Here is a 27413-nt window from a genome sequence, read left to right as displayed (position 1 = left end):
GAGAGGCAGACCAAGTCAGAATGGGAGCATGGCTCCAGCAGGGGCAGCGGCTGGCCGCCTAGCTTAAAGATCTGGCAGACAAGCAGAGTAGCCAGGGAATGGGCCCGGAGGCTGTAGGGTCATTGTATATGAGGCTGGAGTGGAGCTTGTTGCTCTGTCTAGAGAGTTTTCCCAGATCCTAGAGCACTTAGCTCCTCCTAGTTGTTCAGATGTGCCCAGAGGACTCCTAGCACCATCCTGAAGCACACATGTCTGCTCTCTTGCTCATGTCCCCTTGTCATCTTCAAGTGCAGCTTTGCTATCTTTTCTGTTCAACTCAGTTGGTTCCCTGAAAGCCCTGGAATGCTGCAGCCCTGGGGTCTAGACCAGTTGATTGGCGGTATTGAATAGCAGTTTTTCTTAGATTAGTGGGTAAATGTTCACTGAGTCTGGATGACAGAGTCCTCTCCCATGCTTCCTTGAGCCCACATTTTGCATCCCCTCCCTCAGACCTGGAGTATACTCCCCCAGTTCTACATCCACTCCCATAGCCTCTTCCGAGACTAGAGACTTCTAGGAAATGAATGGTAGCTTTTTCTTACAAAAGGTAGGATGTAGCTAGAGTTTTCCTGCCTGGCCCACAGTCAGGACAAATCTCTCTCACCCGCCAGTCCCGCAGCTGCTCAGACCCAACCAAGTAAACACACAGAGACTTGTATTGCTTACAAACTGTATGGCCGTGGCAGGCTTCTTGCTATCTAGTTCTTCTATCTTAAATTAACCCATTTCTTTTTTTTAAAAAGATTTATTTATTTATTATATACACAGAAGAGGGCACCAGATCTCATTACAGATGGTTGTGAGCTACCATGTGGGTGCTGGGAATTGAACTCAGGACCTCTGGAAGAACAGTCAGTGCTATTAACCTCTGAGCCACCTCTCCAGCCCCCAAATTAACCCATTTCTATTTATCTATAAGTTACCACGTAGCTCGTGGCTTACCGGTATCTTAACATCTTCTCATGGCGGCGCCTGGCAGCGTCTCTCTGCCTCAGCCTTCCACTTCCCAGAATTCTCCTCTCTCCTTGTCCTGACTATACTTCCTGCCTGGCTACTGGCCAATCAGTGTTTTATTTATTAACCAATCAGAGCAACACATTTAACATACAGAACATCCCACAGCAGTAGGACACCCCATCTTAAACTCTTTATTCAGGGTCTGGTCTCTACAAGGTCCACACTGGCTACAGAACTGGAAGGAGACATCTTCAGGGAGAGAGTGTGCTCATCCTGAGGCCTGGCCAGGCTCCAGGGTGAACATAGCTAACTTGGGATGATCTGCTGAGGGCAGACAGAACCCTCTGGCTGGGTCCCACAGTTCTCTGCCCCAGAGATGCCTGTTTCTTCACGCCTGCCTGACCTTAGAGCTTTCTTATCAGGTCACTACTTCCTAGCTCTGGTTACCCCAGGTCCTGCCACACTACTTCTAACCTTGGGCTGGAGCAGTGGCCTCTGGACATCTACCCCGCCTATAACACAAGGGCTGAGTTCCCGTCTTCTTGTTCTTGGACGTGTAACACAGGGGTCCACCTGGCTCCCCAGCCCTCCTCCCACCGGGTCAGCAGCAGCGGTGTACACTAACCTAAGGGCCGAGGGCGTGAGGAGCTATAGTGTGTTAACCTTCCTCAGGGACGCAGCGCTCTGTGTTGAGAGTTGCTGCTGGAGCCTCCAGTGTGTGTCTCTGGGGAGCATGTGCGTTTGTTTCTATTAGGTATGCACTGAGTATGCGACACTGGCAGTCTCACTTCCGTGCCATGAGAGAAGGTGTGGGGGTCAGGAGGTGCCACCACTTGTAGCTGTCTCAGTCCCTCATCAACAGCCGTTTTCTGTCATCGCAGCCCATTTGATGAGCTTGGGGAAGTGCTTTACTGTGTCATCTTTAACCCTTCGGGAAAAGATCATCTTATTTGCATGTTGACTATATAGATGACCCTCAGTGTTCATGGGTTAACTGTGATCTCAACCAACCTTCGTTGGAAACTATATGGAAGAAAAAATAGCTTCTGTACCAAACATGCACAGATATTTCCCTTGTCATCACTCCTTAAGCTATTCCTATAACATTGACACTTTATTAGTAGTAGGAATAACCCCCTAAATTAAAAGTCTAGGGATAATTTAAAACATGCAAGAATATATGCATGTGCTGTGTATAAACACTGAGCTAGCTCCTGAAGAGACTAATGTATCCACAGACCTTGGTATCCTAACAGATCCTGGAACCAATCCCCTTGTGGATACTAGGAACAACTATCCTTTTAAAAATGGAACAGGCCAGGTAGTGGTGGTGCACACCTTTAATTCCAGCACTAGAGAAGCAGAGGCAGGTGAATCTCAGTGAGTTCAAGGCCAACCTGGTCTATAAAGTGAGTTCCAGGACGGCCAGGACTGTTACACAGAGAAACACTGTCTTTAAAAACAAAAAACAGGGGCTGGAGAGATGGCTCAGAGGTTAAGAACACTGGCTGTTCTTCCAGAGGTCCTGAGTTCAATTCCCAGCACCCATATGGTGGCTCACAACCATCTGTAATGAGATCTGGCTCCCTCTTCTGTCCTGCTCTGTCCTGCAGGGATACATGCAAACAGAACACTGTATACATAATAAATAAATAAATCTTTTAAAAAAAAAAAGAAAGAAAAAAGAAAAGAAAAAAAAAAAAACAAAAACAAAAAACAAAAAACCTGAACAGCAAGCCAGGTGTGGTAGCACACACCTGTGAGCTCAACTGGGAGGTGGAATTGAGAGGATAAGGCATTCAAGGTCAACCTTGGCTATATAGTAAGTTTGAAGCTAGCCTGAGCTCTACATGAGACCCTGTCTCAAAACAGTAACAATAACAAAACTGAACCAGCTTCCCAGAGAATGATAAACCCCTCTGAGAGAGAAAGTGTTGCTCCCAGCATGGTAAGAGTGTAGGAACAAGGGTTGGGTGTGTAGCTAATTGGTCGAGCACTTCCTAGCACATAGTAGGCTGTGGGTTCTATTTCTCCCTGAAATAAATGGGATAGATCCAGGCATGGTGGCACATGTCTTTAACCCTAGCACCCAGGAGGCAGAGGCAGGCAGATCTCTATGTGTTTGAGGCCAGCCTGGTCTACATAGAGTTCAGGATAGTTGGGGCTACACAGTGACGCTCCATCTCAAAGAAAGAATAGAATAGAGAGGTGACAGTCACTGTTTTTCTTGACAGCTGTGAGTAGGTAGTGGGTTGAAAGGCACATCCTGCTGGGTTGGAAAGTGGTTCTTCTAATGACACAGGTGCCAGTACAATCCAAACCCTTTCTTATGCTCGCTAGAGCCCAGCTGCTAGGGAAGCCCATCAGTCCTGGCCTTGCCCTCAGGGAGACAGCAAGTTAGACTGAGGCTTGCAATCAACTGAAGCCAAGGCCTAGCTAGAAAGGACTGGGGCTGGCCTTTGAATGTCGGAAATGATGGAGTGGACCTAGCCCTGAGTGTCCCGTTCCAGAAACTCTGACTGAATAGGTACTTAAAAAGCTTTGAAGTAAGGAGCTACACAGCTACACCCTACCAGCTTCCTGCCCATGAAGCATGCTTCAGGCTGTGTGTGTTGGGGCAGGGGTGGAGGGCACAGCAATACAAGGACACACCCATGGGTCTCATTCCCAGCTGCCAGCCTGAGCGAGCTGCCTCTTATTTTACTTCAAAGATGGAAGCACAGTTGCAGCTATACAGAGGGATGGGGACAGCTTTTCTGAAGTCTCTTATGCCTATGGTAGAGTAGGTGAGAGAACTTGTTCTCTTGTGTCTGCCGCCTGCTCCAACCCACCATCTCCCAACCTGTCACTGGAGTCACAGGCATGGTTGGCCTAGATCTGGCCATAGAGATGGCACTACCAATAGCGTATGTTTGCCATCTGCAGCCTCCTGGACCAACTGTGAATAAAATCCACCAGTTTGGTGCAGCTTTAGTGGAGAGCACTTGCTTGGCATATGGAGGATCCTGGGGTCCATCTCTAGCAAGACACACATGGCCATGCACACACCAGTTGATGCCTTCCTCCTGTGCCCCATTCTGCCCCTCAGTGAGGCTAAAGTTATGTCTTAAGTTTAAATTACTGCGCTTAAGAGATCTATTAAACAAAAATGCCTCTAACCTGCCAGCCCCACTTGCCCAAGGACTGATAACTTCCTGGAATGCTGGGGGCTGTTGTTCATGTAAGATAACAAGCCAAGTGTTCTCAATTCTATAAACGAGTTTGGTTGCCCCAACTGCACAAGCTGTGTTTGATCTCGTGCAGGTGGGAGGTACGTAGGTAGGAAGTATGTCAGGCTGTATGCTTGCCCCCAGTTGGATGAAGACAGGAAGTACATAGCCTTGTGGGTTTTACCTTTATAAGCACCTGACTAACATAATTCATAGCCATTCTCTGGGAATTCCAGGTATGGACCTGTCTAATGTCCATTGTCCTGGCCAGTATTAAATCAGGCTTGCTTCAAATTTGGCTCAAAATTGTGGTGGTGGTCTTATTCTCACCCAGTGGGATTAGCACTTATTGTCCTCTGGCCATCCATAGACACTCCATATTCTAGTTTGCTTCCTGTTATTATGATAAACACTAAGCAAACACAACTTAGGGGAGGGAAGGGTTTATTTGGCTTGCACTTCCATGCCACAGTCACTGAGAGAAGTCAGGGCAGGAACTGAGACAGAAACCGTGGAGGAACACTGCTTAATGGTTTGCTCACTGGCTTAATGCTCTCTAGCTTTCTAATGCAGCCCAGGCCCACCTGCCTAGTGATGGGTGCTACCCACAGTGGGCTGGACCCTCCTATATCAATCACCATTAAGACAGTCTCTCACAGAAGTAGCCACAGGCCAATCTGATCTAGGCAATTCCTCAATTGAGGCTTTCTCTTCCCAACTGACTCAGGGTTGTGTCAAGTTAACAAAAACTAATCAGCACTTTCTCCTAAAGTCCAGTGAAAATAATCAATCCCTCAGGCTGAGTTCTCTGAATGGCCCTGAGAACACTCAAGACCATCTTCCATGTCTCCCACGATGCTGAACCATGGGTGGGTGACATGATTCTCAGTTTATCTACAGAACTCAGGTCTGGGGGCTTGATGTATTATCCTTTCTACATGCATCTGCCCCTCCAGATGGTATGAGGAAAGTCACATGGAGAGCAGGAAAGCCTGGTTAGCAGCTGCCAATGCCCCTGCCCTGACCTTACCACAGCAGGCTTCCCAGCCCCCACATTCTCTCTACTCCTTTGGCTGTTCTTAATGCTCACCTTTCTGCTTTCTCTAAGTCCCACCTGTTGAGAAGACATGAAGCTGCCCCATTCTGTGCCACCCCTTAGGCTCCCTAAAATTATTCTGAGGGATAGATATATGGGGTCTTCCTGGTACAACATCCTCAAGCTGCTCATGCCTTTGCCCCCTCTCCATATGCCAACACTAAACTCTAAAAACACTCTCTTCCTGCCTTTCTTCTGCCCTTCCTTCCTGGTTTTGTTTTTTTGTTTTTGTGTTTTTGTTTTTTAGAAACAAAGTTTCTCTGTATAGCCCTGGCTGTCCCAGAACTCTCTCTCTGTAGACCAGGTTAGCCTCCAACTCAGAGAACCACATGCCTCTGCCTTCTGAGTGCCAGATTAAAGGTGTGTGCCACCATACTCAGCTTAAAAGCACTCTTTTTATGAAGACAGTGACTGGGTTGGGATGGAGAGGGAGTCTGGAAAGGTCTGAGAGATTGTGTTCTTTGACAGTGTCAGATGCCTGGTGGCACCTGAGACTCATCCCTGACAAGCATGCTGACCACACTGCTTCAGGTGAAGGCCTCTGGCCATTTCCTGGGGACTTTGTCCCCTGGGAATAGAAAGCCTATACTGAGGCATGGGCAGAAGAAGACTGAGCCTCCTTTGCCCAGAGGTATCCCAGGACCCATGGCTCAAATCCGTACTTACCTCTTGCTCTGAAAGCTGCTACTGAAAACCTTGGACAGAATATAGTCATGTTGTGTCTACAGTGTGGCACACAAAGTTGAAGCACAAATTGACCTTTGTCTTCCCATGAGTCCCGCCTTTGCGTCTTTCAGCCTCCAAATTCTGAAGCCACAGACAGGAAAAGAGGAAATTACATAAAGACCTTGGCTTCTAGTAAAATGGCCACCATGTCATTGGCTAAACAGCACTGGTGACAGAGAAGCTGAGAGAATGCCAGAACTACTACTACCAGGAGCCCGCTTCCTGATAAGGCCGTCACATGGGAATCACCCTGCCTCTACCCTCTCTACTGATCCTGGGTCTCAGGTCAGGGGTTCAGGGTGATCAAGTCCTCTCAGACTAGCCTCAGCTCTCCTAAGGAGAGTTCTTTGGCTCAGCCTGCAGCAGGGGCCCTACTTTATCATGGGTATGTTGTCTGCTGACCGCCTCCGTGGCCATCTTTCCTCTGTTCTCTGAAACAGGAAGAAAAGCATGCTTAGTAACTATGAGAACTAAAATTAAATTTAGCCTAACAGCTATTGACTAACTGTTGCTCAAATCCTAAAATGTTATTATAATAAAAACCCGGAGCCAGATATTGGGGTAAATGCTGGAAGATCAGAGAGACAAAGGAACAAGCCACTAGAGAAACTTCTCACCACTACCGAATTCTCAGGCCAAATAGAAGGCAAGATCCTATCTCCACGAACCCTCTGACTGCAAGCCTCTGAGTCCTGAGCCGAAAAGGCTCTCTAGTTCCTGTCTCCTCACACCTTATGTGCCTTTCTCCACCCAGCCATTTCACTTCCTTCCTAGTGCTGGGATTAATGGCGTGTGTGCTTCCCAAATACTGGTAGCAAAGGCATGTGAATCCCAAGTACTGAGATTAAAGATGTGTGCCACCACTGCCTGGCTCTGTTTCTCTCCTAGACTGAATCAATCTCATGTAGTCCAGGGTGGCTTTGAACTCACAGAGATCCACACCTATCTCTGCCTCCTGAGTGCTAGGACTAAAGGTGTGTGCCAACACTGCCTGGCCTCTATGTTTAATCTAGTGGCTGGCTCTGTCCTTTGATGCTCAGGCAAGCTTTATTTGATACACAATATATCACCACAACTGACTGCCTTCCCTGTACAAGGGCAAGAGACCTGTGTGTACCTTTAAAGATGCCTGACCTGGTCAGGGAGACAAGAACAGTTACTCAGGCATGTCCCTAGAAGATTCTGGAACATGTGACAGCAATAATTTCTCCCATCTCCATGTCCTCACATATAGTCGTTCCTTTAAAATGTGTCTCTCCCCCCTGTTTGTCCCTCTGTTGGCATCAGACTCTTATTCAGGGGAGATTACTGTTGTGAGCATATGCTTTGTTTTCAGCAGTCTGGCCCAGGCTGCCCAGGGGTCCTAGACAGGAGCTGGCATTGTGGCAAGTGGGGATAGGGTTATTAACCAAGACTTCTTGTCTGCAAATCAATGCCAACTCTTCTCTCCTAGCTACCGAGGAGAGTTTGTCTTGACAAAGCAGACCCTCCCAGAAGCCCAGGGCACTCTGGCCCAGGGCATGACTGGACCTGGGAAGTGACAGAAGGGGTCAGGGAACCTTCACATCGTCTTTCTGCACACCACTCGTCATAGCAACTGTTCCTTTCAAAGTACAAGCTATCTCTGTCTCCTGGTCCTGAGCCCCTATCAGACTTATATAGAGGGCGATCTTTTTACACGAAGAAACAGACCCAGCTCCCTGTTGTGTCCAGAGCTGAGCTCTTGGCAGGAGGAAAACCTGATAGTCCCACCTTGGGATATGTCCCAGCTCCCTAGAGCAAGCACAGCTCCCAAGTGTGTCTGAATCTGGGGAGGAGTCCTGAGTGTCTACCTAGACTTCTTCTCATCTTCTCAAACTCTAGTATGGGTTGGAGTAAGGAGGTCCCCAGAGCCATTTGTTTCTCCATGGAAACAGAGGCAGGAAGTGGTACCAGGAAAAGCTACCAACCTCTCCCAGTGGGCTGTGAGTATAGTTTTTGGACTCCTTAAGTTTATTTATGTATTTATTTCTATTTTATTTATTTAGTTTTGGTTTTTTGAGGGTTTCTCTGTGTAGACTTGACTACCCTGGAACTTGCTCTGTAGACCAGGCTGGTCTCAAACTCAGAGATCTATCTGCCTGCCTCTGCCTCCCGAGTACTGGGACTAAAGGTGTGCAACACCCCACCCCCACCCCCTGCCCAAGTTTATTTATTTTTATTATTTCTTTTTATAGGGCTGGGCATAGAACCTGGGCCTGATGCATGCTAGGGAAGTGCTGTACCACCAGCCCCCAGACTCTCAAGTTTGGTTCCTAAAATGAAATCCTCGAATCCCAAGACTCTGGATTTTGAGTAGGGTGGAGCAAGAGCAGCTGGTGGGAGCGGGCTTCATGATTCTAGAGGAATAGGTCAGAGCAAGGGGCGGGGCTGCCTGGGTCTCCAGCTGCGTCTTGCTGACAGCCTCTGTAGGTACCTTCAGATGCAGAAGAAAGGACTGGCAGAGATAGGATGTCCTGGTGCCACGGTGATGTGAAATCCCCTAGTATGCATATTAAATAAATACATCAAGGAGAGAAAGCCAGGCTGGTGGTATTGTTTGTAGTGCGTGAGATGCATTGGATATAATTAAGGAAGCTTTTGGGAAAAATGGCCTTTTAACTTCTAGTGGCTCTGGTAGTTAGAGACAGAATTTCTGTGGCTGCCTCAGGATTAGTTGGAGCTCATGGCTGTAGGCCATTAAATACTATGATGGTAACATACTCTAAAAAGTAGTATCTCTTCCTTTGGGTACAGATGTGTGGTAAAGGGCGTGGCATTGGGGACCATGTTTCTGAAGAGCTTGTTGGATAATTTCTGGATTTGATTCTTCAATATCTTCCAGAGAACAGAATTGTTTTTGTAATTATTAAGAAGATCATGCATCACCAGAAATGGTAACCTGTTCACAGTTGTTCCTTTTTGTACTCTTTTCGTTCAAGAGACTCTGCTGAAGATACTTTCCATTTCATTTCTGTGTGGGGGCAGATATATGTAGAAACTGTCAGCTGCACCACGTAATAGAAAAACACCAGGTTGATATAGGACTCCTGGGAGGTGGGGTGAGCCCCAGCCACTGGCCATGGTCTGGCTCCCGATGGACTCTTCTTATGCCCCTGAGCTGAAGTCATCTCACTTGTAGTGACAGGACGGGGCCAGGCAGGTTTTAGCATTGACTGATCTGCTGAGGAAAACTGGATTTAGCCCTGATTTCTCATCACATCAATTTCTCCTTTTCTTTCTGTTCAGTTCGCCTATGGCTCCTGCCTCCGTGTGTGTGTGTGTGTGTGTGTGTGTGTGTGTGTGTGTGTGTGTGTGTGTGTGTGATTGAAAACTAAGTCCTCCACTTCCTTCAGTTCAACAGTTCTGGCAATTGATTCCCTTGAGGTGAGACAAATGCCTGCATCGTAGGGTATGCACGGTACTTAGGAGTTATTTCTCTAAGAAAGTACATGCTGAATTAAGTTTTATGAGTTTGTTCACATTCAACAGCATCGTTGAAAGCCAGGCCTTCCACAGCTGTGTCACAGCAATGATCTCAGGAGAGGAGCAGCGTGGGATTTGCCAGTGTGCCTTGCAAGGGCATGTAGGGCAGCACCAGCCTCCGAGAGGGTTGGGCTGACTTTCCATCACCTTGCCACACCATGGAAGGACTGCTTCCACTTCTGACAGGCCTTCCTCTTTCCTGCCAGGCGTGGGCAGATGCCTTTCGGAGCAGTCCTGACCTCACTGGCGTTGTGCACATCTATGAAGAACTGAAGAGGAAGGGAGTTGAATTTCCCATGGCAGACTTGGACGCTCTGTCTCCCATCCACACACCCCAGCGGGTAAGCTTCCAGCTAGTATTTTCTAGAAAGACTGCCTGTAGAACAGCCAGGCATTGTACCAGCCTTTTGCCGATGCCTTTGCATTATTCAGCTTGTCATGTGTTCTTAAAGCTCCAGGGCATTTCTTTTTCATAACAAGGGGGATGCAGATGGAGACAGCTGGGTGACTGGTGATTAAGTGGCAGCAGAGTCTCTCCCGGCTTCACACTGACAGTGGAGGAATATGATCGAAGGTTCAGTTCAGCACTTTTGTGGACATGGCTGCTTTGGCTGAGCCATCCTATACGGGTCATTAGCACCAGCTTTCCAGAAGACTGCAGAACATGCATGAGAGTCTGTCCTTATTTCCTGTGGTCCTGAGCATTGATGTTTACTCAGCAGAGGCAAAGAACAGCTCTCAGAATAGCAGTGTATATATCAAGTGGATAATTTCTCTGCTTTTAATATGGTGTTGGAGATAGAACATGCTAAGAACACATTCTACTACTAAACCACATCCTAGCCCAGTCAGAAGGATCTAAAATGTATTTTAAGCCATGGGCATTCAGCATCAGTCCAGGCATTCTTGAATTCTGTCAGCTTTGGGCCTCAAAACCCAGAAAAGGGCTGTGTTAAAGCGTCCTGGTGGACCTCTTTCAGTGCTGACAGTGGCCAGAGTGGGCCTGCATCTCAGGAGTAAATGAATGCTGGCAATGCATGGTTCCTCTGGGAGTTAGCTCCCGTACTGGCCAGGAAGCAGCTCCCAGGCCAGGGGGCAGAGGCAGGATAGCCCAGTCTGAAGAGGCACCAGTGACAGCTCACATGGCCTTGCTGGTCTCTGTCTGCCTGTCTCTCATGGGGACTTCACGGGTGACAGTGTGCCTTACACGTTTGTGTGAACACCTGCTAATGTTGCTGAGGAAATCTGAGATACCTAAGTGGGTAGAGGGCATAAAGAACCCCGTTTTCCAAAGCATTATTCTTGTTATGGTCCCTCTAAGCTGATGACTATGCTTTGTTGTATAAACATAACCTGTTTTATTCTTCCATTAACCACACGGAAGGAACAGGGTTGTACAAGAACATTCAGTAAACTGCATGATGGCTATCTATATTAGTCTTCTTGTAAAGGCCACAGCATAGTCTTGTGGTATCAAGTAAGGATTCATGATTAGCAAACTTAGTAAGTACCCCGATCTGGAGGTGGCCTTAGTGACAACCCACGCAGTGACTGGGGTACTCCCAGAGTGCTTCCCATGGGGCCTTATGGCTTGCATTGCTTGTCTGCAGCACGTCCTTTGGAAGGGAGGGGGAGCAGAAGGTAGAGAGGGAGGAAAGAGAGAGACAGTGGTGTCTCCGCTGACCTATGGAGAGACTCATGAGGCTCTGTGGATTCTGACTGAAAGCACCTCCTGTTTTCCGGGCGGTATCAGGCTAAGCCACCTAGGCACCCGAGTGAACCAAAAAATGCTGTTGTTGTCATGCCAGAGTGTCCCAGAAATGGATCCAGCGGCCACCATGTCCAGGTCCCAGTCGCAGCCCAGGACAAGTACCGGCACCTATCCCTCACCTTCTCCAGCTTCCTACTCTACTCTGCAGGCCCCGGCTCTGAGTGTGACTGGCCCCATCACAGCCAATTCAGAACAGGTATTTGTGTGCTTCCGGGCCATAAGCAAGCCAGCCAACTGTTCCCTCATCCCTTTCCAGGGGACAGAGGTCTCCCTGGACTTCCAGGTACTGTGCTAGGTGTGGGGACATAAAGATGGAAGGGCCTAGTCCCCGGAGTAGACAGACTGGAGGTCATTGCAGTAGTGTGTGGTCTTGCTACGATTGGAAACAGCTGAGCATTCTGTGAGCCAGGGCTGGGCAGGGCCTAGAAGGCGCCTGGGATCTATGGCACTGAGGGCTCTGGGGTCTTGTCAGCTGAAGCCTGTGCAGACAGTATCATCATCGATGAGGATATCATTGACATACGCAGCACAGAGGAGTGGCATACCAGGGAACAGTCAGTGGCCCATCTGCAGCTAGGTTAACATGTAGGCCGAGTGGGAAGGTAGCCACAGCAAGGTCCCAAGCAGAGGAGCACAGCTGAGCGTGAATAGGCATTCACCTCTTGGGGAAGTGAGCATGGATCCGTGAGATGTGTCAGCCATCACAGTTCATACCTAATCAGTGAGGTGCCCTGAAGGCAGCAGCTAGATCAGGGAAGCCTTCCAGAAACCTCTTCCTGCCTCAGTCCAGACACTGCCTGTCTGAGGGTTACTTCCCAATAAGCTAGTGTAATCTTATCTTTAGAGAAATTAGGGTGACTATTTTTTACTTGAATCTATAGAATTTCCATTAGTTAAAATTTTAGAATGGGAGAGACTTGGAAAAAAAGTACTCAGTATTTGTAGTTCCTATTTATTACAGTGCCATTACTGTGGAACCTTGTTCAAATAGGGGGTTCGGGCAATTGTTTATAAGGAACAGTAGTGTTGTGCTAGGGCTCTGTCCTTCTGCCAATGCTAAGGAGAGCATGTAGTGCAAGCAGAATGCAAGCAAGGAGTCACACAGGCCCAGGTGTGAGCCACATTCTGCTGCTCCATGTAAGGCTTCAGTAGCATAGCTAACTTCTGTCTGAGCAGGCAGCCAAGGCCTGACTCTAGACCACAGAAGGAAGATGGTCCCGTGTGGCCACCAAATACTGGGGCCTTGTCTAATCCCACTGCTGAAGTGTGGAGTCAATGCTCTCAGTGGGACACGGGTCACTGAATGCTGCCCCTCTTCACCCTTAGAGCCAGAGCCTTTATAAAGGGGAGCTGTGGGCAGAAAGTCTTGGCTCTAGGCCCTGCTTCCTTGGACAGAGCTCCAGATTTTCTCTGAAGAAGCAAAAAGTATTTCAAGCTGGATGGTGGTGGAGCCCTTGCATTGGCTCACTTCAGTGTGATGGGTGCCAAGGAAGGGCCCTTCAGCAGCTGGAATAGCCAAGAGGAGGTCCTGAGTGGTAAGAAGTGTAGGAACCCTGAGAACTGGGCTCCTGCCCCAGCAGGAGAAGGGAAGCTAGAGCAGCTAGGCCGTTGTCTGGCCTGGCCTGCTTCAGAGCCCATCAGTGGTAGAAACCCAAACCAAGATGTTGAGGAGACCCTGGGGCCACCTCCCAAGTGAGGCAGGGGCTGGCAAGAGCCTTTTGGAGCCCAAAGCATCTCCCAGGTGATTGTTGAGGTGGGTTTCTTGCCAGTCCCTTCCCTAAGAGTCTGCTGAGAGAATCCTGCAGCACAGGAGCGGCTGTGAGAGACTGGTAGTAGATGTTTGTACTTGGGCAAGCCAGGGGAAAGTGGAAAGACCTTCTAGGAGAGGGAGGCATGGGTCTGGAATAGGTCTCCTGCAGGATAAGTACCCACTCTGTCCAGCTCTGGGACCCCACAGGAACAGGCCATGCCTGTGGCCAGCTGCATGCAGGGAACCAGGTGTAGCAGGCACAAGGCAGGCCATGCAGCAGCCCGTGTGGGGTTATCACCCCCTTCCCATAGGTGAGGGGATAGGCTTGGAAAGGGCTGGTCCATCTCTGGACATGGGTGTTGCTGCAGCATCCTTTCCTCACTGAATTTTTCTAGAGTTCTGCATGCATCTCTTGGCCTCCTGCCAGAAAAGGATGGCATTCCTATACAACTTTTACAAGCCTCACTGTGGACAAAAAGGTCCCTGTGGTTTCCACTGATGTCTTGAAAGAATTAGAGATCCCTGGAGGTAACCAGAAGCTCAGGACTGGAGGACAAAGGGAGTCAATGTACAGTTTGCCAACCGTGGGAGAGAAGGCACAGGCTTTGCAGATGCTGATGGCTGGGCAGGATGGGGAGCTTTGAAGAGTCTGCCCCACTCCTCACCTAGTCTTTTCTTATCAGAAGAATGCTGTGAGCACTGGCCAGCCTCCCTTAGGGAATGGCACTGGCAGGGACAGAGTCTGTGAGCATGAGGGTTATGTAGAATAGCGACTCCACCCTAGGGGATCTTGGAGCACCTGTACTACCATACACTGATTTTAGAGAGAAGAAATTGAAGCCTAGTTAGGTTAAAGGCCTATTCAGGTTCCCATGGAGGGAGAGCTGATGTACTCAGCTCCCTTCTACCCCAGCGTTATTCCCTGCATACCATTCTTCGTGTGCTGTTGTGGACAGATTGGTAGTGACCAGTGCTCTAGTGACCTGGCCCCCCCATGTGGTTCTCACCATACTGCTAGCCCTTGATAGGCAGAGCAAGGGAGATAAGCTACTCCTGTGGTGCATGTTCATATTGATCTAAGTGATCTCAGTGTAGACAGGATCGTCTCAGGCCATGGGCTGGCTGGTTCTGGTCCTGTCACTGACTGACCTTCTTCCTGCCTTCTCCTTGACCTGCAGATTGCTAGGCTGCGCAGTGAGCTGGACATTGTTCGGGGAAACACAAAAGTCATGTCTGAGATGTTAACAGAAATGGTCCCCGGGCAGGAGGATTCTTCTGATCTGGAACTACTCCAGGTGAGGATAACCTTGGCTTAGAAGCATGGGCTGAGTACCACTGCTGCACACTGTGGCGGGACCCTCCTTGGGCACACAACCATGTTGACAAGTCTGGCGACACCATAATGGAGGGGGTCTAAGTCTGTGTTGGTTCATGGTCAGCCTTACTTCTTGGGGATGAGCAGAGGCCAGTATCGCTCTCTGTATTTTCAATTTTTACTTTAATAACCTTTTCCTGACTATAAAGTACCAGTTGGAGAATAAGTGCCTATCAAAACACAGAAATATATTTCCTTAGCCTAGCCATCTGTAATAAGTGGAGTTTACATTTTGGTATATTTTCAGTTAGACTCTTCATTGTGTTCATTTATTTTTACACTGAATTGGAATCATGCTGTGCATACAGTCTTGTGTGTGGCTTTGCTCCCTTGTAATAAACATCCTGGAATAAGAGTCCTTGGGCCTCGATGACATAGAGAAATGCTGCTAGTCTCTCATCCTAAGATAGGAGATTCTGAAGTAAATTCAGAGCTCCTGTTCTCTGCCTCACTGTTGGGACCACTCAGGCTGGGCGTGAACACTGTGGTTCCCAAGAAGCTGCTACCCCTGCCTCTTTGCCTCTGGACACTATAGATGGTGGTGATGCTGGAAATGGGACATAGGGCCTGCATATTAGGCAAGTTACTCTCCGTGGCAGGAAAAGGAGACAGGAGCAAGCCAGGCTGCAGTCTCACCCTTCAGTTAGGTGAGAGCCCGTGAGGCTCAGAGCCAGTGGCAGAGCTCTGCCCCCTTAGCCTGCAACGACTTCTAGAAAATGGCAGTAGCCCTGCTCTTCAGGGGAGCGACCTTCTGGAAGGGTAGAGAAAGGATGCTGTGAACTACAAGTACCAGATCCCTCCTCCAAGAGGCAAGATGATGAGTGGACAGATCAGGAGTCATACTGGCTTGATGACCTGGCCTGAGTGCCTCGTGATACACCTGATACAACTGTTGCTATTTCCATCTGGCAGTCTCGTTCACCTGAGTGCTGCACCTGCCACTTGGCTGTATGCACACACTGGGAAACTAGGCTCTGATGGTCCTGCACTTGTAAGACGCATGCCTACTAGTTCTGCTACTTAGAGTCCCCACTCCCCACTCCAAGTCCTTGGTTCCTATGGGACAAGGCTGGGTAGGGCCTTCTCCTGGACCCACACCAAGTAGTCTGAGGGTCATAGACAACAGAAGAAATGGCTCCTGCTCTAGGGAGCTCCCAGCTAAGTACAGGAGACAGACAAGGAAACTGCTCACCTCCAAGGGACCTGGACAGCAGGCTGTTCTTGAAGCTGAGATGAGTACCTTTGGCCTAGCCCAGTGTGGAGCACTGATCACCCCCTCTCTGGTTCCCAGACTTCCTCCTGACACCTGTAGCAAACCAGACCCCTGGTTCATCAGGTGGTGGCCATGTGTTATCTGCAGCCTCCCTTTAATACACCACACTGGCCTCTACCCTAGCCTGCAGGAGGGTTCTTCTAAGTATCCTATGGTGCACAAGAATCTGAGGCCAGTCTAGGATGATGTGGTGGTACTGTGCTGTATCAGTGTTGGAATTCCTTCTGTGGGTGGGGGGCTGTTGCTCTGGACAGAACTGAGCTCCTGACAGTAGGAGGTGGGTTGAACAACACCAAGATGGTTTCAGACAGCCAGAACAGAACAGAAATTGTGTGTGTGTGTGTGTGTGTGTGTGTGTGTGTGTGTGTGTGTGTGTGGTTGTAGGGTATCTTGTTTGTTTGTTTAAACAAGCCCATCAGCCAAGAATAACAGAACCTAGTCTCCTGGCATCAGCTCAGTTTTCAAAAATAGATTGCTTCCAATGACATTTTCCTTCATTCTGTTCTGTTCCAACTCAGAGCTTACTGGCCCCCACTGCTGTCATATAAATCAAACAGAAAAAGACCGTGTCTGGGTGCCTGCGGGAGGCTGTCATTTCAGTGTAGAGGAGGCAGGAATGGGTAGCTGTGTGAACAGACTCACTTTTCCTGGCTGGAGGCCACTGCCTTATGTCCCCCTTCTTCTGCCCCAGCAATCAGCAATCAGCAGGCAGCGGCTCCCACAGAATAGCGAGTCTTCCATATGGGAAAATGCCACTGTCCTCCTGGAACATGGTGGGGTCAGAATCTGTCCCCAAGACTTCTTGGGGAAGATGGAAGACAGCCAGAATGCTCAGAGCAGAAGTAGACCAGAGCTCAGAATGCTGGCCAGGGCCCTGGAAATAAGCATATTTGTCAGCCGCCCAAATGTTCCCACCAGCAGACACAAGCTGCTCTTGACATGAGTGTAGGGTGATGATTGGAAAGAGAGTGGGAGGAGAGGTCACTGAAGGGCCAGCCCCAGGACGCACCTGTGGCTAACTGTACTTATGGGCAGGTTGCATCCCAGTTGCTTCCTGCTTATGGCCAGGCTCTTCCAGGCATGTCCTCCCACAGCCCTGAGAGCAACAGGGAAACTTGTTGTGAACTGCTTGTCTGAGGATTCCTGGGAAAGTGACTGTCTTTGAAGAAAGGCCAGGACCAGTAACAGTGCTGTCAGCTTTGCTGAAGCCCCAGGAGGTAAGAGGGGGCGCTCGGCACCTCCCAGGGTGGGTGTCAGATCCTCCACTCTCTGAGTTGAGCAACATCTTCCAGGCAGCTAGTCCAACTCAACACCTATGCCCAGATTTCCTCTCCAGAGTCTTGGATCACTTTTTCTTCACAACCCAGTGACAAGCTGTTCTGGCTGTCATAAAAAGCACTGTTTGTTTCAAATAGGCATCCTGGTTAGCCTCTAAGCACAGCAGGGCAGAGTACACCACTTACAAATAACTGCATGCATGTCTGGAAAACTCCAGGTAAAGCACAGACCCTTTCTATGCCCATATCTCCTGCCTCGATCTGTGGAGTGATTGCTTTTACTGTGAAAATGACTGTCACAGGGCAATGTCCTCTATAAATCATAGCTTCTGTAACCATTGTTGAAAGCCCTTTGCACATTGAACTCAAGTCTGTTTCCTGTAGCTTTAATTTGATCTGTGTTAGACAAAAGCAGAGAATATACCTTTCCCTCAAGGGTAGAGCCTTAAGTATCCAAAGATTGCTGTAAAGCCTCCAGACTGTCCAAAGTCCATGCTGTTGACACCCCACTTGTATAGGAACAGGCAGCTTGTCATCCTGCACCTTCTTTTTGTTCTTTGTTTTGAGACAGGGTCTTACCATGTAACCCTGGCTGGCCTGGAATGCTCTGTGTTTACTAGGCTGGCCTCAAACTCATAGACACACCCAATTCTGCCTCTCAAGTGTTAGTACTAAAGGTGGGCACCACCACTGGCATGCTGTGCCATCTTCATCCCACATCTACATGCACATGGGTTGAACCATGTTGCAAAGCTGTCATTGTCCTTCCTAAAGTACATGCCCTTAGCTGAAACTGAGTACATCACTGGGATAGAGTTGAGCCCTTGAAGCTGTCTTCAATGAATAATGACTTATGCAGTGATGGTTATTATATAGATCTTTATCAGATGAAAAAAGAATCTATGCCGTTCGTTTAAGTAGCTTGTGGCCATCCCCACTTGCTTTTTGCATTTCATTTCAACAGAGTGGCCAAGGTATTTTTCTTTGGAAAAATCTGGCATATTCCAAATGTTTAGCTTCACGGTCTCCCTTTCTCACCAGTGACCCGTCCCTCCTTCCATTCTCCTTTGCTGCTGCAACAGGAGAAATCTTCAGGACTGAATTCTCTGCTCCTTTGACTTGAAAAGGGTTTAGAGGATAAAAAGATTGTTTTGTGAGGTAGGGATGAAACTGTCTCTTGAAGGGAAGATAACAGCATCAGGGTTAACTAGGCAGCGAAGAGGATATTTGATACAGTGTTCTGACTGACGGCAGGCATTTGCAGAAGTGACTAGCTGCTGAGAACCAGAGATAGGAGGATGCCAAAGCAGAAGTCTTTGGCATTGAAGGAATTCCTGGCCCAGAGTCTGCCAAGTGGAAAGGGAAGCCTGAACAGGCTGCTGGTTTAAGGGCCCTTGGCCTGGAGGAGAATCAGTCATTCCTCTGCATGTTTGGAATGGAAGGGAACTGAGGTAGCTCCACCTGAGCCTGCTGTGATGGCTGTGAGTGACACCAGGGAGGCCATGCGGCCAGCTGACACAGGGCTGGCTGAAATCCCAAGGTTCTACTCCATCTCTTTTTTCTTTTTAAAAATGATTGTTTTTTTTTAAATTATGTGTTTGTGTGGGGGTATGTGCCTGTGAGTGCAGGTGCCCACGGAGACCAAGAGAAGGCATCATATCTCCTGGATTTGGGAATTATGTGGTTGTGAGTCATTCTGTGTGTATGCTAGGAACTGAACTCAGGTCCCCCCCAAGAGCGGTACACATTTTTAAACACTGGCCATCTTTCTAACCCAACTCTCTCTAAAGATTTATTTATTTTATTTTGTGTGTCTAAGTGTTTTGCCTGCATGTCTGTCTGTGTCTGTGTGTGCCTGGTGCCAGAAGTCAGGAGTGGGCATCAGATCCCCTGGAACTGGAATTACAGGCAGTTGTGAGCTATAAATAAATGCACATTGTACTTTAGAATTAGGTAGATGCACCACTGATTAATAACACATGAATTTTAGATTATTAATATATTCTTTGAAATAATTTCACTTTACATATATGGGATTTCATTTCTTTTTTCACCGTTTTTTAAGACAGTGATGTGAAAGTTAAAGTCAGGAGATGTTCAGAGACCTTGAGTCAGAAGGCTGGGGATGTGTGAGCCTGTCTCTAAGCAGAGTGCTTCTGACAGCCCTGGAGGCCTCTTCCACAGTGGGACCTGTGAGACTCTGAAAAGGGAGAGCCTTCTTCCCACACCTAGAGAGAAGCAGCCAGTGCAAGGTCAGAGCAGGTGCTTCTGGGTTTTAGTGTCTATAGCTCCCTGTCTGGGTCTGTCTTCTTCAGAAGTCCTCTAGCACTTTTCTAATGGCTTTGAAAAGTAAGAGAATCCTTCCTCCAAACGGAATTCTGTTGAGTCTGGAATGCTGTGTGCGTCCTAGTAAGGGGGGGATCTGCCAGAGTCCCTAGTGAACACGCTGAGTGGGTAGGGAGATAAATATGGGAGTTACAAGGCAAAGCTGGCACTGTGAAATACAAGTGGTGGTCCTTTGATTATATGTATGCACACACGCAGATGGATGGACGTATTTTTAAAGTAGATCTACTTTATTTTATGAGTGTTTTGTCTGCAGGTATTTGTATTCACCGTATGAATGCCAAAGGAGTGTGAGCTGCTGTATGAGTTCTGAGGACTGAACCCAGGTCTTCTACAAGAAGAGCCAGTGCTTTCAACTGCTGAGGCACCTCAGCACCTGTGTGCTTGTTTTTCAGACAGGGCCTCTCTATGTAGCTCTAGCTGTCCTGGAACTTACCATGTAGAACATGCTGGCCTCAAACTCAGAGAGATCCTGCCTGCCTCTGTCTCCTGGGTGCTGTAAAGGCATGTGCCATGCCTGACACTTGTCTATATATTTTTGAAAATTTGTATGATGACATATTGGGGTGGGGAAACACTCTGAAGTCTCGAAGTATAAGGCAGAGGGTCAGCTCCTCATGGTTCCTGAGAATATGATGAGTGTGTGAGGCCACAGTTCTGGAGAGTCTCAGGTGTGTTTGGAGATGACCCTTGGGCTCTGAAGAGCCTTGTTTGCAGCAACATGCCAGGGTGCTCCCTGACTTCCTGGTTTCTACCTTGCCAATGGCCTACAGTGTGAATGAGAGCTGATTGACTTTTCCCTTCTCTTTCCCTAAACAAGGACAGCCAAAGATTGCTGCTTAGCCAGAGGTACTAGACAGAGCCATGCTTTCCTGCCCTGGGCCTGTGTGGTAGGTTCTGACATTGCTGGAGAGCCTATTCCAGGGTCATACTCCCTGCTCCAAACCTTGGAATCTTTGGAGAGCCACTTTCAGAGAAACATCTGGAAGGTACAGACACTGCGCTTCTTTGTGTGGTGCCTAAGAAACTGATAGTGTTGTTCTGGCTGGACAGAGAATGACAGGTCTGTAAGGTGGCCAGACCTAGGGTGGAGGGGTCTCAAGGGATCTTTAGGTTCAGGTAAACACCAGACTTGTATGCACTCAGCTACCTAAGTCCAGCTCTTATAGCTTGATTAGTACAGCTGCGTTTGAGTAGTTCCAGGCTGATCCCCTTGGGCCAGGCCTTGTTCCCTGGTGGGTGCTGTGGAGCCCTAAGGCTGAGCACTATGGAGGAGAGAGCACAATCAGACCTAGGACATTCAAATCCCACAGCATTGAAAGTTGAAGCACTGAGGGGGTAGAGGAATGCTGCCTGCCTCAGCTGTTCATTCTCTCAGGAACAGTGGGAAGTGGCCCCCATGTGTTAGCCTTGGGGCTGGCGAGATGGGAAGAGAGATCTCCTAGCCAGGACAGCAGAATGATGAGACAAAAAGAAGCAAAGGTTGCCTGTGCCTGCTGACTAGATCTGGTACTCTTTGCCTTCAGACTAAGGTAGTCCTGGGGTGGAGCTGTGAGAAAGGTAGGCCAGCTTTAGTGTCTCTGCCCTTAGCTAACTGGATTATTAGCTCCCCCCAGTGTCTAGGAGCAGTATTTCACTTCTGCCTTGGCCCTGGTGGCCCACAGGAAGGCTGAAGGGCAAACCTGCCAAGCCTGCCATGTTTCCTCATCCTTAGTCTGGCATGTGAGAGGGCAGGGGCCTACCAGGTGCTTAAGGATCTCTGCAAACAAGAGCCTAGCTAGGAGCTTGCTCTGGGGCAGGGTGGCTCCTCTAAACCAGTCCGTAAGGTACAGGGTCTGTCTGTCTTAAGGGGCTGTTGCTTTGAAGGGTTGAGAGGGCTCCTGTGGTGGCTGAGGGTTGCAAGTATCATCTTTGGCCAACAGAGAGCTCTGTGAGAAGTGTGGCACTTCTGAGGCCTTAGCCAGGTAATGGGCACGCCAACGCACAGCATCCACGTTGTTGTGGATAGAGTACAGTCATGCCATTGCTGGCAATGCAAGGAAACTGGCCCCGGTTGTAGAGGGCCTTTGACTGTGACCACTCAGAGATTCTGCTTCTGAGGAACTCATGCTATGGAAGTGCTTGCCTAAGTATGTAAGAATTGGTATGAGTGTTAACTGCTGCATTGTTTGGGTTGGCCAAAGACAGAGCCGTCACAAGCCACAGGTCCAATAGTAGCTCTGTACAGTGTAACATACAAGTAAAGGAATGAGGTGATCTGTACAAAGTGGTAGACAAAGGAGCTGATTATGTTGAAGAGAAGAAGCAAGGCACAAAGAATCATGTTTTTCTACCTTAAAAATTATTTGTACTGGACCCAAGAGAACACTGGAACACTGCCTGCGCTTGGAGAGGACTCCAGTTCAATTGCCAGCTCCCACATTGGGCAGTCCACAACTGCTTGTAACTCCAGTTCTAGGGGATCTGACACAGTCTTCTGGCCTCCACAGGCACCTGTAATCATGTGGTGCACATGCATACTCCCAGGCACACACACACATAAAATGCAAATCTTTTTAAGTGATTTGTAGTTAGCTGTTGAAGTCAGCTAACACCCGAGGTGCCAGGACAGTATGTGGGCAGTCTTAACACTGGAGCGTGACCGTTCAGCTTTAGAACCAAAATCAAACAGAGGTGGACACTCAAGAGACAAGAGACAAAGCAAAATGGGCATCATGGGATTATTTCAGCCACCCAGATTCATGCTAGGTCAAGTGTACCTTGTCATAAAACTGCGCCAAGGCTTTTTTCTGTATGTGATGGATTTAATTACTTATTTTGTTTTTAGTGGCATTATAGGAATATGTCTGCTTGAATAACTTTATTAAATTGTATCTTTATAGGTATCTCATATTGATTTTCAAATTTATTTACATTAAAATATTCTTTCTTAAAATGACTTGTATTAACATGTACATGCATGTGCACGTGCACACACACACACACACACACACACACACACACACACATACACACACCTGCCATCTACTGAAGAAGTACTTGCTTCCTCTGAGGCAGGAGAGAAGGGAGCTATTACTTCACATTCTGTACACGTCTGGTTTTATGAACAAGCATGTACTCCTTCCATGACTTTCAAGAATCAGTACAAATCCTTTCAAAGGCAGCAGAATGTGAGAAAAGCATTCCCAGCAGGCTCTGCCAGAAGTGCATGTGTTTCCTAGGAGTTGAACAGGACCTGCCGGGCCATGCAGCACCGCATAGTGGAGCTCATCTCCCGAGTGTCCAATGAGGAGGTCACCGAGGAGCTGCTGCATGTCAACGATGACCTCAACAACGTCTTCCTCCGCTATGAGAGGTGGGGCCAGAGTCCTCTGGGGTCTTTTCCCTTAAAAAGATGATTGGCATATCAGAGGAATTTCATTCATAAACAAAGCAGAAAAGGGAGACTGAGAGCCTAGGAGGTGTTAGAGGTGGAAAGTGCTCATCAGAGATGCTCATTTGTTCTTGGATGACAGAAACAGTGCTCTTGTTCTCCAGAGAACAGAACAGCAGGTAGCTGACTGCGAATCCACCTCTGCTCTTTGTGAGTCCAGGGAGGGCTGGGACGGGTCTGCACCTGCTCCTTTGATGACCCTTTGAATTTGAAAAGGATTGGGGGAGGGGAACCTTCACAAAAGAAAAGGGTTTCCTCTTCCTTTCTAGTCTTGAAAAAAGAAAAAAAGATCTTTCCCTTTGTAAATGTCAGTACGTCTGGGGTATTGAGTGAAGTAGGCAGCGTGTGAACACTGCTTCTCTGGGGAAACACACAGTCCTTCAATTCTTCCTGCAGCCAAACCACTTAAAGTGACAAACTTGAGCCTCTTTTCCCTCTCCACAGCCTCCCACAGGACAAAGTCAAAAGCATCTTTTCCAGACCTAGCTTTAAGGAGGTGGTGGCAAGAACAGCTCCCATCTGCGCCCTGATTCGGGCAGTTCCCAGTTGGCCCAGGGTTGTAACTTGCCTTGACTCTAAGCCAGCCTTCTCCATTAAAAGAGCCTGACAGCAGTGTGCCCCTTGGAGGCTTGTGGCCCACTCCCTCTACCAACTGACAGCTTTCTGTATTGGTCTGTCAGAAGGACAACGATCTGACATCATTAGGAACAGAAGACAGACACTGTGTTTGCATATGCTTTGGATGCTAAGATGGCCACACTGTGCATCACCCCTAGAGTTGGCTTAGCTCCTGACTGGCAGTAGGGATGGGTGGTCCTGTGCCCATCTAATGATGAACACACACACACACACACACACACACACACACACACACACACACAAAGTATCTCCATATCCCAGACTGGCCTTGAGCTCCTGAGCTTCCTGCCCCGGCTTCTCTAAGATTACAGTTACACACTACCATGCTCTTGTCTGTCTTTCTTTTTAATTTTTTTTTTTTTTTTTTTTTTTTTTTGAGACAGGGTCTCTCTTTGTCCTGACTTTCCTGGAACTCGCTTTGGAGACCAGGCTGGCCTCAAACTCAGAGATCTGTCTGCCTCTGCCTCCCGAGTGCTGGGATTAAAACTACAGTGGAAACCAGATATCAAGACATAGGTCTGTAATCCTAGCACTTAGGAGGTAGATAGAGGAGACTCTTGAGGCAAACCTAGGCTACATAATGAGTTCCAGGCCAGCCTGGGCTATCTAACAAGACTCTATCTCAAAAAATATAAATAAATAAATAAACAAACAGACAAATAAATAAATAAAGGCACAGTCTATGAGCTGCCATGGCTCACTTAGGTCTGCCCACCTTCCTGAGTCGAGATTGACTCAGGAAGATGTGACTTTTCCTTTTTCTTCTTTTCTGTCTTTTTTTTTTTTTTCTGATGCTAGCCAGAGCCAAAGTGTGCTTTCCCCGGTACTTTAGTGTTTCCACTCTTTATCTAAAGCACCCCTCCCTGCCACACAATGCATCATAATAAACTTTCTAAAGCGCAAACAAAACACAAACTCTACAATGTACACCTACTTAGTCACACTGTTCCTTCTGGGAAGCCTTGTCCCAGATGCTGATGACACCAGATGGGGAGCAGCCTGGAGCAGTGCCTTTTTGTGTTTCTGTTCTCTGGCTTCCTGGGCTGTGGCTGGAGTAAGGTGGTTGGCTTCCTCTCTACCTGTGTCATTTGGCACTTTGAAATACAGCTCAGAACAGGCTCTGTTGTCCCCTGTGGATACCTCACAGCTTCTACCAGGTGTGAGGATGACTTCCGGCGGAGGGGATGCTCTTCTGAGGTTGCTCTAGCTAAGCTCCATTTGTAGCCATCTGCCGACTGGATGTGGAGGAGGGTGTCCCTGGCAGGGCCACTCCATCTTACCTTCCTGGCAGCCCTTACGTAGTTGGCATAACCATCGCATGGTTTCTGGCAAGGACTTTCTCCAGGCTCCCCTGTCTCTTCCTCAGGTTGGGCTTGGGGCATTTTAGCCACAAGCTGATCACCCCCAAGAAAAGCTCTGTGGAGTAGAGGGAGGTGTGTACTTACTGCTAGGCTTCACAAATAACCCAGTCATATCTCCAGGGACTGGAGGAGCATTGAGGCCAAATGTATGAGGAGATGGCTAGGGATGCTTCTGGTGGGATCCTCCAAGAACCAGCCAATACCCGGTCCCTGATGCCAGCTCAGGGTGCTTATGGGAGAGACAGTGGAGCTAAACCTGTGAGACAGGAGCCCCTGTCGAGGAAAGCATGGCACAGTTGAACATGTGAGGTTCCCTCTACTAAAGGTACCCTGCCTCTGCTAGGTCCCATTATTCTTCCCAGGACTATGAGCATAGCCTTTTGGGCCTCACTCATACTCTCCTTGTGCCTGTTCTTCTTTCCATTAGGTTCGAGAGGTACAGGTCCGGCCGATCTGTTCAGAATGCCAGCAATGGAGTAAGTGTCCTTTGGACTTCCCTCTTCTGAGGAGGGCACCTACCCAGTACACACATCAGAGACTTCGCCTACTCAGGCCTCAGTTCTGGTTTCCTAACTGGGACTAAATACAAATTCTTGGGTAACTGCAGAGCAAGCTCTATTTGAAGGGATCCTAGGGAGAGCTAGCAGGCATCCTAATGGGAAAGTAGCAGGAAAACAGCCCACAGACATTAATGAGTCACCAGTCTAGTGACTCAGTTTACCCTATGTGAGAAGGGAGAAGAGGAGGGGAGAGCATGGGGCTCACTAATGACCTGGGCCCACCATGTACCCTTCAGATGGGTAAGGAAGGCCACCTTTCATTTGCCAGACAGCTTTGATGCCTTTCCTCGTGAGTGTGTGCCGATCTGTGTCCGGGTAGCTGGAGCTTGACCCAAGGCTGACCTCATTGTCAATCTCATGTCCCGACAGGTACTGAGCGAAGTAACTGAAGACAACTTAATAGACCTGGGCCCTGGCTCCCCTGCTGTGGTGAGCCCCATGGTAGGGAGCACAGCACCCCCATCTTCTCTCTCCTCCCAACTCGCAGGCTTGGGTGAGTGTCCTAAAGTAGAGGAAAGGGCCTCCCTCTTACCGGCCTCCTCCTGGATAGCTTTGTCTTTGTTAGATGGTCAGAGAGGTCCTTTAGAGCAGTCTACGTGAAGGTGTGTTCCTGAGTCCCAGCCGATTGCACCATCTTCAATTTATAACCAACTCCTTTCCTAAAATGTAGAGTTCAACCCTTGTTAGGAAGTAGAGGTGGCGGAAGCTCTGAGGATGTAGAAATTGTTTACTTTTTAAAGACAAGCGACCTGCTGGGTTTCCATGCTTGAAATGATTTATTTCTCACTATGAACTAGGCTGAAGGTGGCAAATAGATCTCACCTCACTGGCTGCTCAGAACACAGGTTTGAAAGGCAGCTAAAGCCACATTGTTTTAGTTTCATGTCTGGTACTGTATTAAATACTCCAACAAAAAGCAACATGGGGAGGTTTATTTGGCCTACAATTCCAGGTTGCAGTCCATCACTGCAGGGAAGTCAAGGCAGGAACTAGTGACATCCACAGTCAAAAGCAGAGAGAATGAATGCATGGATGCTTATTTGTGCTCAGCCCCCCTCTGCATTTATACAGTCCAGAACCCAAACCCAGGGAATACTGTTGTTCAGCATGGATGGATCCTCCCATCTCCATTAATGCAATCAAAACAAGCCTCCACAAATGTGCCCACAGTCCCAGCCTGATCCAGAGTTCCTCATTAAATTCTTTTCTCAAGTGATTCTAGATTATGTGAAGTTGACAATTAAAGCTGTTACACATCAATCCTTAAAAGAAGAATCTGGGATGGATTGGCAATGTCTGTATAGGGCTAGGAAACATAAAGTGGTGGCATGATATATTTGCCTACCTCAAACTATACCATCAACCTATTCTATTGTCTGAAATATAAAGGAAACTCCTCACTTTTCCACAATGAAAGTATGTCAAGGACTCTGTATGTTTCACTTATACCAAGTTATACAAAATTACATTTTAATATTGGTATAGCTAACCACCATGGCCTTCAAAATTCTTTTCTCTACCTTGATTTTATGTTTCCCGCCCCCCAAATAATTCTCTATTCATTTCACTTCAGTTGAATTAGACTTTTATTCTGTGGTCTGTCAGCTGTTATAATTCTGGTGTCTCAATTTCCTCTGTAGCCATCTATCCATAATAGAGTAGATATCTTTGCCTTCAGTATATCTAGCTGATGACATATATTTAAAGTTTTTAATTACAGTAACTTATTTATTGTGTGTGTGTGAGTTTGTGACATGTGGAGTCCAAAGGACAACTTATGGGAATTGGTTCCTTCTTTCCACCGTGTGGGTTTTAGGGGTTGATTTAAGGTCATCAGTCTTGATGACAAGTGTCTTTACCTGCTGAGCTACTCACTGGCCCTATATTGTCTCTGACTTTTTGAACAACCAGCCTGGAACTCAATATTTAGCCCAAGCTGGTTTTGAATTCATAGCAAGCCTCCTGCCTCAGCCTCCCAAATTCAAGTGTAAGCCACCATGCTAGGTTCAAGTCACCACATTTAGTACCTAAAATTCAAAGTGGATTCCACTGCTTTCTTTTCTTTAAAATGCCTGATGCTTTTCCATTCACTGCTTT

The 27413-nt window shown here is 48.0% G+C and overlaps 1 protein-coding gene across 3 annotated transcripts in view; it reads left to right on the top strand.

Annotated features, from left to right (window-relative positions):
- Positions 1 to 27413, top strand: part of Tom1l2 (target of myb1 like 2 membrane trafficking protein) — a 126239-nt gene that overhangs the window by 82632 nt on the left and 16194 nt on the right. For all 3 annotated transcript variants that reach the window (XM_059270806.1, XM_059270804.1, XM_059270803.1), the window contains exons 5-10: positions 9738 to 9872; positions 11340 to 11498; positions 14231 to 14347; positions 22545 to 22678; positions 25184 to 25232; positions 25686 to 25809. In XM_059270806.1, coding sequence (XP_059126789.1) covers positions 9738 to 9872; positions 11340 to 11498; positions 14231 to 14347; positions 22545 to 22678; positions 25184 to 25232; positions 25686 to 25809 — 718 coding nt within the window. The remainder of the gene's footprint in view (positions 1 to 9737; positions 9873 to 11339; positions 11499 to 14230; positions 14348 to 22544; positions 22679 to 25183; positions 25233 to 25685; positions 25810 to 27413) is intronic.

This window comes from Peromyscus eremicus, chromosome 8a (genome assembly GCF_949786415.1).
Source record: "Peromyscus eremicus chromosome 8a, PerEre_H2_v1, whole genome shotgun sequence".
NCBI lineage: Eukaryota > Metazoa > Chordata > Mammalia > Rodentia > Cricetidae > Peromyscus > Peromyscus eremicus.
Note: the sequence above shows the minus strand (reverse complement) of the source record. Positions and strands in the feature narration are given on the sequence as shown.